The sequence below is a fragment of the Erythranthe guttata genome, chromosome 11 (assembly GCF_056151865.1).
Source record: "Erythranthe guttata isolate IM_541 chromosome 11, IM_541, whole genome shotgun sequence".
NCBI lineage: Eukaryota > Viridiplantae > Streptophyta > Magnoliopsida > Lamiales > Phrymaceae > Erythranthe > Erythranthe guttata.
This window is the reverse complement of record NC_142543.1, coordinates 11,138,692-11,150,035: the sequence shown is the minus strand read 5'-3', so window position 1 is coordinate 11,150,035 and position 11,344 is coordinate 11,138,692. Positions and strand designations below refer to the sequence as shown.

The 11,344-nt window shown below is 36.4% G+C and overlaps 1 protein-coding gene and 1 long non-coding RNA gene across 3 annotated transcripts; one reads left to right on the top strand and one right to left on the bottom strand.

The window, feature by feature from the left end:
• Positions 1–3,637: 3,637 nt before the first annotated feature.
• LOC105960635 (uncharacterized) lies at positions 3,638–6,561 on the top strand. Of its 2 annotated transcripts, none has more exons than XR_016034387.1 (4): positions 3,638–3,925; positions 4,299–4,467; positions 5,784–5,914; positions 6,380–6,561. It is a non-coding gene; the product is annotated as an uncharacterized LOC105960635 (long non-coding RNA). The 2 variants fall into 2 exon arrangements; XR_016034386.1 differs by having other exon boundaries at positions 5,787–5,914; positions 6,380–6,559.
• LOC105958594 (protein ROOT PRIMORDIUM DEFECTIVE 1-like) lies at positions 4,594–5,669 on the bottom strand. The gene is made up of 2 exons (XM_012982597.2): positions 5,592–5,669; positions 4,594–5,506 (listed from the first exon to the last, which is right to left on the bottom strand). Exons 1-2 carry the CDS (start codon positions 5,667–5,669, stop codon positions 4,961–4,963), a joined length of 624 nt encoding a protein of 207 aa, XP_012838051.1. The 3' UTR covers positions 4,594–4,960.
• Positions 6,562–11,344: the final 4,783 nt, after the last annotated feature.

Here is an 11,344-nt window from a genome sequence, read left to right as displayed (position 1 = left end):
CATGTACGTTTGTGCATGTCCGTTTGAGCGAGTGTGTTTGTGCATGTTTGTTGATTTGTATTAATGTCCTAGGATTGTAGTTTGTGTTTTCATGATCGTTTTTGCGAATGCACTTTTGCGTCAGTACTTTTGTGCATGATTTTATACTTTTACTTTTGTGCGTATCTTTTGTAGCGAGTGTTTTTGTGCACGTTTCTTGATGCGCATTCGTGTCCTGGAACTGTAGCGGGTATTTTCATGATCGCTTTTGGAATCCAATTTTGACCATGTTCGAGGCCGAATTTGGAAATTTGACATTAGACAGGGATTGTAGCCAGCTGAAAGAGCTTTCTAATGCTGCCGGAACCAGTTGATTTGGAGTCCAAATGAGAAAGTTATGCTCGACTTCGTGGACACTACCGAAGATGTTGAGGGATCCTCTCTTCTAATTTGATTTCATTTTCCTAATTGCAACTCTTTTCTTACTATTTGATCATTTTTGCTTCATGGACACCTAATTATCAATTTGTACCTATAGAATACTAAATCCACCAATTAAAACAGAAATATAAATTAATCCATAAAAAAATCCACGTAAACATAAACGTTAGAGTGTTATTTCTACACTCCACTGTATCTTTTGTATCCAGTGTTTTTGCTGTTATTTGGTTATGCGTATTAAAGTCCTAGAGTTGTATTTCGTGTTTTTATGAACGTTGTTGCGAATGCACTTTTGCGCATGTTTTTTTACATGTACGTTTGTGCATGTCCACTTGAGCGAGTGTGTTTGTGCATGTTTGTGGATTTGTATTAATGTCCTAGGATTGTAGTTTGTGCTTTCATGATCCTTTTTGCGAATGCACTTTTGCGTGAGTACTTTTGTGCATGATTTTTTACTTTTACTTATGTGCATATCTTTTATCGCGAGTGTTTTTGTGCACGTTCCTTGATGCGCATTCGTGTCCTCGAACTGTAGCAGGTACTTTCATGATCGCTTATGGAATCCAATTTTGACCATGTTCGAGTTCGAATTTTGAAATTTGAAATTAGACAGGAATTGTAACCAGCTGAAATAGCTTTCTAATGCCGCCGGAACGAGTTGATTTGGAGTCCGGATGAGAATTATGCTCGACTTCGTGGACACTACCCAAGATGTTGAGGGATTCTCTATTCTAATTTGATTTTATTTTCCTAATTGCAATTCTTTTCTTACTCTTTGATCATTTTTGCTTCGTGGACACCTAATTATCAATTTGTACCTATAGAATACTAAATCCACCAATTAAAACAGAAATATAAATTAATCCATAAAAATATCCACGTAAACGTTGAGTGTTATTTCTACACTCCACTGTATCTTTTGTATTCGGTGTTTTTGCTGTTGTTTGGTTATGCGTATTAAAGTCCTAGTGTTTTATTTCGTGTTTTTATGAACGTTGTTGCAAATGCACTTTTGCGCAAGTTTTTTTACATGTACGTTTATGCATGTCCATTTGATCGAGTGTGTTTGTGCATGTTTGTTGATTTGTATTAATGTCCTAGGATTATAGTTTTATGTTTTCATGATCCTTTTTGCGAATGCACTTTTGCGTGAGTAGTTTTGTGCGTGATTTTGTACTTTTACTTATGTGCGTATCTTTTGTACCGAGTGTTTTGGTGCACGTTTCTTGAGGCGCATTCGTGTCCCAAATCAACATGTTCCGCCGGCATTAGAAAGCTATTTCAGCTGGATACAATTCCTCTCTAATGTCAAATTTCCAAATTCGGACTCGAACATGGTCAAAATTGGATTCCAAAAGCGATCATGAAAATACCGCTACAGTTCGAGGACACGAATGCACATCAAGAAACATGCACCAAAACACTCGTTACAAAAGATACGCACACAAGTAAAAGTACAAAATCATGCACAAAAGTACTCACGCAAAAGTGCATTCGCAAAAAGGATTATGAAAACACAAACTACAATCCTAGGACATTAATATAAATCAACAAACACACTCGCTCAAATGGACATGCACAAACGTACATGTAAACAAACATGCGCAAAAGTGCATTCGCAACAACGTTCATAAAAACACGAAATACAACACTAGGACTTTAATAGGCATAACCTAACAACAGCAAAAATACCGGATACAAAAGATACAGTGGAGTGTAGAATAACAATCAACGTTTACATTTACGTGGATTTTTTTATGGATTAATTTATATTTCTGTTTTAATTGGTGGATTTAGTATTCTATAAGGACAAATTGATAATTAGGTGTCCATGAAGCAAAAATGATCAAAGAGTAAGAAATGAGTTGCAATTAGGAAAATAAAATCAAATTAGAAGAGAGGATCCCTCAACATCTTCGGTAGTGTCCACGAAGTCGAGCATACCTTTCTCATCCGGACTCCAAATCGAATGCTTCCGGCGGCATTAGAAAGCTATTTCAGCTGGCAACAATTCCTGTCTAATGTCAAATTTCCAAATTCGGACTCGAACATGGTCAAAATTGGATTCCAAAAGCGATCATGAAAATACCCGCCACAGTTCGAGGACACGAATGCGCATCAAGAAACGTGCACCAAAACACTCGCTACAAAATATACGCACATAAGTAAAACTACAAAATCATGCACAAAAGTACTCACGCAAAAGTGCATTAGCAAAAAGGATCATGAAAACACAAACTAGAATCCTAGGACATTAATACAAATCAACAAACATGCACAAACACACTCGCTCAAATGGACATGCACAAACGTACATGTAAAAAAACATGCGCAAAAGTGCATTCGCAACAACGTTCATAAAAACTCGAAATACAACACTAGGACTTTAATAGGCATAACCTAACAACAACAAAAACACTGGATACAAAAGATACAGTGGAGTGTAGAATAACACTCAACGTTTACGTTTACGTGGATTTTTTTATGGATTAATTTATATTTATGTTTTAATTGGTGGATTTAGTATTCTATAGGTACAAATTGATAATTAGGTGTCCCTGAAGCAAAAATGATCAAAGAGTAAGAAAAGAGTTACAATTAGGAAAATAAAATCAAATTAGAAGAGAGGATCCCTCAACATCTTCGGTAGTGTCCACGAAGTCGAGCATAACTTTCTCATCCGGACTCCAAATCAACTGGTTCCGGCGGCATTAGAAAGCTATTTCAGCTGGCTACAATTCCTCTCTAATGTCAAATTTCCAAATTCGGACTCGAACATGGTCAAAATTGGATTCCAAAAGCGATCATCACTAGGCCAAAACAGGACACTGGCGACGTTTTTTTTCGCGACGAAAATCATTTCGTAGCAAATTTGCGACGTTAATAAATAAATATCGTCGCAAGATCCATCTCGCCACCAATTTTGAAAATGATTGCGACGAAAATCCTAGATTCGTAGCAAACGATTCTAATATGGTTTTTTTAATAATTAACTATTGCGACGAATTATATTTTTTCGTAGCAAAATATTTAAATATTATTTTATTTTATCTTGTTTGCGACAAAAGTGTGTAAACCGTCGCAAGATATTTCTGAAAAATATTTTTGGGCGACGGAAATATGTGAATCGTCGTAACCTATGCATTTAAAACTTTTAATTTTATTTTATTTGCGACGAAATTCTCGGAATCGTCGCTCACGACTTAATTTATTCACTTACCCCTCTCCATTTCTGCCGTTGCCCTAATATTTTACTCTCTCTTCCTCCACACTCCCTCCCCTTTCCCGTCATTCTCACCGTCGATTAAATTGACGCTGTCAATCTTCGCTCCCTAAGTTTACTCCCGTCGGTGCCGCCGTCATTGCCCATTTCCTTCCAGCCGCCGTCGTTGCCCAAGACCACGCCCCCTGCAGTCGCCGGCCGTCATCTTCGTTTCCAATCGCTGCCACTGCGTTCAGCTAGACGCCGTCCACCATCTATGAAGCCCAGCCCTCAAAACTCTAGGTATTAATTTACCTATTTATGAGGTAAATAGCAGGCACCTATATATGCAATTTTAATGCCCCAACTTCCGCAACACTCTATGGTCTATAAATCCGACATTTTGTATGATAATGTAAGATTTGACTAATTTTTAATTTAGCTTTCATATTTCAGGAGGTGAAATAATTTGTATTAGGTTGTCTCGTCTAATATGAGAATCATATGCGATGATTATTTGGTAAAATCCTTTCAAATGATGGGTATTTGGTAGAGTTTTATTTGGTTCCCTCAATGTTAGATAATTATTTTTCTTAATATCCTTTCTAGGGAGGATATGAGATGAATATATGTTTATATTAACTTATATTCCCATTGATTCTCCTTTTGCTACCAGGTGTTTATCTAATGAAGATTCATTAATCCGTGTTTGAAGCTGTACTGTAGCTCGGTCCTATCAACGGTGCACTCTCCGCTACAGCATTCGAGGACCCTCCAATTCTCAACAACGGGAACCAGACAATCTTTAAACGGTAAAAAATTCAGGAAAAGCGCTGCCGAAGAAGGTAAGAGCTTCTTCAAATTTACTGTTGATTTTAAGCTAAATGGATGATTTTTATGACTTAATTGGCTTTTTATTTGCTACTTTTGGTGGTGTAATTTTACACTTTTTAGATCTAATTGTATCTATTTAGACCTAATTTTGTGTGGGCTGCTGAATAGTGTCTAGCGTAAAGCAATTATTGCCCGTTTTCTCCGGTTATTATGAATTAATCGTTTAAATCAGAACATGGGTTTGTCTTCAGTATTTTTTGATTAGAATTAGGAATCAAGCTGCAAATTTTTTGTTTAATGTATCTCTGCTTCAATAGTAGTGTTTTTCTGTGTTTTGATGAGCCATTTATTATAAGATACTTTGTCAGAATTATTGATTTTTTTATATTGTGATATTATGTGGTAGGGTGTGGAGAATGAGATTTCTGTGCAGAAATTGGTCTATAAAATTAAATAAGTATATTAAATGAATTATAGTAGAACAAGAGTATATTTTCGTGAAAGTCAATGTGCAAAAAGGTCAGTATCGCCGAGCAATAAGTAATGAGTGTTGGGCTCGTTTCCATCTCGGAGCGAGAAAATGTCGGGGTTCCTCGAAATAACGGAGTCCTCGAAGTTATCGGGCAGACCCAATTCTCTCCAGACCTTGAAAATGGCACGAAGGGGCAGCTTTTTGGTGAGGGACATTGATAGGAGCTTGACCAATCGGGTTACTGCGAGGGGCGTGGATTTGTTTAAGGCGTCGGATTCTTGGCGGACGATTAGGCGAGCGGCGGGTGTGAGTGTGCAGTAGGGTTGGAGGTTAACGGGGTGGGTGAAAATGTGGAAGATGTGAGGGTAGGTGCGGAGGAAGGCGGAGGGGCCGCGGTTGAGGTGGAGTTTCTGAGAGAGGCGGTGGAGGAAGTCGATGGAGATGGAAGGTGGAGTAGATTGGGAGGCGAGGATTAGATCTTGTATGGAGATTACTTTGAGGAGGTTCTTGTATTTCTCCATTAGCTTTTCGAATGTGGCGTCTCTGGCTCTGAAGGTCTGTTCCTTATGTATACGTGTCTATATGTTGGTAACTTGTGACAAAATCTCATAACTTGTTGGTCTCTTGGTTGTGATTTATTGCAAAGTGTTTCGTATTTGTTACATATGTTTGATCATGGTATTTTGTATTTGCAGGCCCAACAAAATTAGTTCTGAGCTTAATATTAAAGAAAAAATCCATAATGAACAAGGATTAAATTTCACAAACTAATTTTTCTTTGCTTTTAACATGTCTGTAAGATTATGGTTCTTGGTAAACATTGTTTAATTTAACATCTTTTTGTTATATATTCAGCAGGGATGTATGCTAAGATACAATGCCGATTATTGATGCACTTCTTGGATTTATGATGAAATAGTGGCAATTTATCGTCGCTTTTTTTTCTTGATACTCTATCTGTCGGTAGAAGAATTCCCCTGCTCAAGGTACGTACCTCACTATTTATAAGTTGCTTTCTTGAATAGGAAGAATTATTTACTTGCTCTGCTTCAAGATCTAATTTCTTGGAGAACGTGATAAGAAGTGGTAATTTAAGCATGTTACTTCTCTATAATGTGTGGATAATGATTATCCCCGTTCATTTTTGTTTAAGCTTTAACTGTGTTTTTTTAATAATGAAAGATGGTAAAAATTTCGGTTTATGATTCTTCGTGTAAATTATAAATTGGGTATGAATAACACGGTAAATTTTAGGCAATAGGCTTCGTTTTATATGAATCATTTGGTTTGATAGCAGTTTCTTCATGTTAGATAGTAGTTGTTGATGTTGATCGATGTCATGGATTATACACTTCTTCTTTATTTTATTTTATTTTATTTTATTTAATATTGTGAACTTGTACTCGTTCGTATTTATACGTAATGCTTATATACTTAAATATTTTTTTCAGGCACGCTTGGAAATAGTTTATGATCAAGTGGATAACTAATGATGAATGGATAAAAGAATGTGGATCAACTCCTTTATGTAATTCTACAATATTTTTCTTAATTTTTGTATTTTTTTTTAACTTTATTTGGATGTATTTGACCTTAAATTACAATTTTAATGTGATGTGTTATTATATCTAATAATTAATTGTGTTATTATAGTTGATAATTAATTACAGGTTAATTTCTATTTTATTATTCAGCGTAAAAAAATAAAATAAAAAATTTGCAATGTTCCTAGAAAAACGTCGCGAATTAATGAATAAATGTTGCGACGATAATATTAAAAACGTAGCGAATTGAGGGATAAATAGTTGCGACGAAATATGTTTTCGTCGCTATTTGCTACAAAACGAATAACCCAGAAAAACGAATTATTACGACGAAAAATGCATTCGTCGCCATATGTTGCGACGAAAAAATAGATTCGTCGCAGGCTTAGCGACGACCGCTTTGGCGACGATTTTTTGGCAGCGTTCGCGACGATTGTTTTTCGTCGCAATTATTGATATTTCGTCGCAAATACCATATTTTCGTCGCTAGATTTCGTCGCCAGTGTCCTGTTTTGGCCTAGTGCATGAAAATACCCGCTACAGTTCGAGGACACGAATGCGCATCTAGAAACGTGCACCAAAACACTCGCTACAAAATATACGCACATAAGTAAAAGTACAAAATCATGCACAAAAGTACTCACGCAAAAGTGCATTAGCAAAAAGGATCATGAAAGCACAAACTACAATCCTAGGACATTAATACAAATCAACAAACATGCACAAACACACTCGCTCAAATGGACATGCACAAACGTACATGTAAGAAAACATGCGCTAAAGTGCATTCATAACAACGTTCATAAACACACGAAATATAACATTAGGACTTTAATACGCATAACCTAACAACAGCAAAAATACCGGATACAAAAGATACAGTGGAGTGTAGAATAACACTCAACGTTTACATTTACGTGGATTTTTTTATGGATTAATTTATATTTCTGTTTTAATTGGTGGATTTAGTATTCTATAGGGACAAATTGATAATTAGGTGTCCATGAAGCAAAAATGATCAAAGTGTAAGAAAAGAGTTGCAATTAGGAAAATAAAATCAAATTAGAAGAGAGGATCCCTCAACATCTTCGGTGGTGTCCACGAAGTCGAGCATACCTTTCTCATCCGGACTCCAAATCAAATGGTTCCGGCGGCATTAGAAAGCTATTTCAGCTGGCAACAATTCCTGTCTAATGTCAAATTTCCATATTCAGACTCGAACATGGTCAAAATTGGATTCCAAAAGCGATCATGAAAATACCCGCCACAGTTCGAGGACACGAATGCGCATCAAGAAACGTGCACCAAAACACTCGCTACAAAATATACGCACATAAGTAAAAGTACAAAATCATGCACAAAAGTACTCACGCAAAAGTGCATTAGCAAAAAGGATCATGAAAGCACAAACTACAATCCTAGGATATTAATACAAATCAACAAACATGCACAAACACACTCGCTCAAATGGACATGCACAAACGTACATGTAAAAAAACATGCGCTAAAGTGAATTCATAAAAACGTTCATAAACACACGAAATATAACATTAGGACTTTAATACGCATAACCTAACAACAGCAAAAACACCGGATACAAAAGATACAGTGGAGTGTAGAATAACACTCAACGTTTACATTTACGTGGATTTTTTTATGGATTAATTTATATTTCTGTTTTAATTGGTGGATTTAGTATTCTATAGGTACAAATTGATAATTAGGTGTCCCTGAAGCAAAAATGCTCAAAGAGTAAGAAAAGAGTTGCAATTAGGAAATTAAAATCAAATTAGAAGAGAGGATCCCTCAACATCTTCGGTAGTGTCCACGAAGTCGAGCATAACTTTCTCATCCGGACTCCAAATCAACTTGCACCGGCGGCATTAGAAAGCTATTTCAGCTGGCTACAATTCCTCCCTAATGTCAAATTTCCAAATTCGGACTCGAACATGGTCAAAATTGGATTCCAAAAGCGATCATGAAAATACCCGCTACAGTTCGAGGACACGAATGCGCATCAAGAAACGTGCAACAAAACACTCGCTACAAAAGATACGCACATAAGTAAAAGTACAAAATCATGCACAAAAGCACTCACGCAGGAGTGCATTCGCAAAAAGGATCATGAAGACACAAACTACAATCCTAGGAAATTAATACAAATCAACAAACATGCACAAACACACTCGCTCAAATGGACATGCACAAACGTACATGTAAAAAAACATGCGCAAAAGTGCATTCGCAACAACGTTCATAAACACACGAAATACAACACTAGGACTTTAATACGCATAACCTAACAACAGCAAAAACACCGGATACAAAAGATACAGTGGAGTGTAGAATAACACTCAACGTTTACGTTTACGTGGATTTTTTTATGGATTAATTTATATTTCTGATTTAATTGGTGGATTTAGTATTCTATAGGTACAAATTTATAATTAGGTGTCCCTGAAGCAAAAATGATCAAAGAGTAAGAAAAGAGTTGCAATTAGGAAAATAAAATTAAATTAGAAGAGAGGATTCCTCAACATCTCCGGTAGTGTCCACGAAGTCGAGCATAACTTTCTCATCCGGACTCCAAATCAACAGGTTCTGGCGGCATTAGAAAGCTATTTTAGCTGGCTACAATTCCTCTCTAATGTCAAATTTCCAAATTCGGACTCGAACATGGTCAAAATTGGATTCCAAAAGCGATCATGAAAATACCCGCTACAGTTCGAGGACACGAATGCGCATCAAGAAACGTGCACCAAAACACTCGCTACAAAAGATACGCACATAAGTAAAAGTACAAAATCATGCACAAAAGCACTCAAGCAAAAGTGCATTCGCAAAAAGGATCATGAAAACACAAACTACAATCCTAGGACATTAATATAAATCAACAAACATGCACAAACACTCTCGCGCAAATGGACATGCACAAACGTACATGTAAACAAACATGCGCAAAAGTGCATTCGCAACAACGTTCATAAAAACACGAAATACAACACTAGGACTTTAATAGGCATAACCTAACAACAGCAAAAACACCGGATACAAAAGATACAGTGGAGTGTAGAATAACACTCAACGTTTACGTTTACGTGGATTTTTTTATGGATTAATTTATATTTCTGTTTTAATTGGTGGATTTAGTATTCTATAGGTACAAATTGATACTTAGGTGTCCCTGAAGCAAAAATGATCAAAGAGTAAGAAAAGAGTTGCAATTAGGAAAATAAAATCAAATTAGAAGAGAGGATCCCTCAACATCTTCGGTAGTGTCCACGAAGTCGAGCATAACTTTCTCATCCGGACTCCAAATCAATAGGTTCTGGCGGCATTAGAAAGCTGTTTCAGCTGGCTACAATTCCTCTCTAATGTCAAATTTCCAAATTCGGACTCGAACATGGTCAAAATTGGATTCCAAAAGCGATCATGAAAATACCCGCTACAGTTCGAGGACACGAATGCGCATCTAGAAACGTGCACCAAAACACTCGCTACAAAAGATACGCACATAAGTAAAAGTACAAAATCATGTACAAAAGCACTCACGCAAAAGTGCATTCGCAAAAAGGATCATGAAAACACAAACTACAATCCTAGGACATTAATACAAATCAACAAACATGCACAAACACACTCGCTCAAATGGACATGCACAAACGTACATGTAAACAAACATGCGCAAAAGTGCATTCACAACAACGTTCATAAAAACACGAAATACAACACTAGGACTTTAATAGGCATAACCTAACAACAGCAAAAACACCAGATACAAAAGATACAGTGGAGTGTAGAATAACACTCAACGTTTACGTTTACGAGGATTTTTTTATGGATTAATTTATATTTTTGTTTTAATTGGTGGATTTAGTATTCTATAGGTACAAATTGATAATTAGGTGTCCCTGAAGCAAAAATTATCAAAGAGTAAGAAAAGAGTTGCAATTAGGAAAATAAAATTAAATTAGAAGAGAGGATCCCTCAACATCTTCGGTAGTGTCCACGAAATCGAGCATAAATTTCTCATCCGGACTCCAAATCAACAGGTTCTGGCGGCATTAGAAAGCTATTTCAGCTGGCTACAATTCATCTCTAATGTCAAATTTCCAAATTCAGACTCGAACATGGTCAAAATTGGATTCCAAAAGCGATCATGAAAATACCCGCTACAGTTCGAGGACACGAATGCGCATCTAGAAACGTGCACCATAACACTCGCTACAAAAGATACGCACATAAGTAAAAGTACAAAATCATGTACAAAAGCACTCACGCAAAAGTGCATTCGCAAAAAGGATCATGAAAACACAAACTACAATCCTAGGACATTAATACAAATCAACAAACATGCACAAACACACTCGCTCAAATGGACATGCACAAACGTACATGTAAACAAACATGCGCAAAAGTGCATTCGCAACAATGTTCATAAAAACACGAAATACAACACTAGGACTTTAATAGGCAAAACCTAACAACAGCAAAAACACCGGATACAAAAGATACAGTGGAGTGTAGAATAACACTCAACGTTTACGTTTACGTGGATTTTTTTATGGATTAATTTATATTTCTGTTTTAATTGGTGGATTTAGTATTCTATAGGTACAAATTGATAATTAGGTGTCCGTGAAGCAAAAATGATCAAAGAGTAACAAAACAGTTGCAATTAGGAAAATAAAATCAAATTAGAAGAGAGGATCCCTCAACATCTCCGGTAGTGTCCACGAAGTCGAGCATAACTTTCTCATCCGGACTCCAAATCAACTGGTTCCGGCGGCATTAGAAAGCTATTTCAGCTGGCTACAATTCATCTCTAATGTCAAATTTCCAAATTCGGACTCGAACATGGTCAAAATTGGA

Excerpts from the sequence above, each read along its gene's own strand:
- LOC105958594 (XM_012982597.2), bottom strand. The coding sequence starts at position 5,669 with ATGGATTTTTTCTTTAATATTAAGCTCAGAACTAATTTTGTTGGGCCT. Across the intron at positions 5,507-5,591 it reads AATACCATGATCAAACATAT|ACACGTATACATAAGGAACA; the intron begins GTAACAAATACG and ends ACCAACATATAG.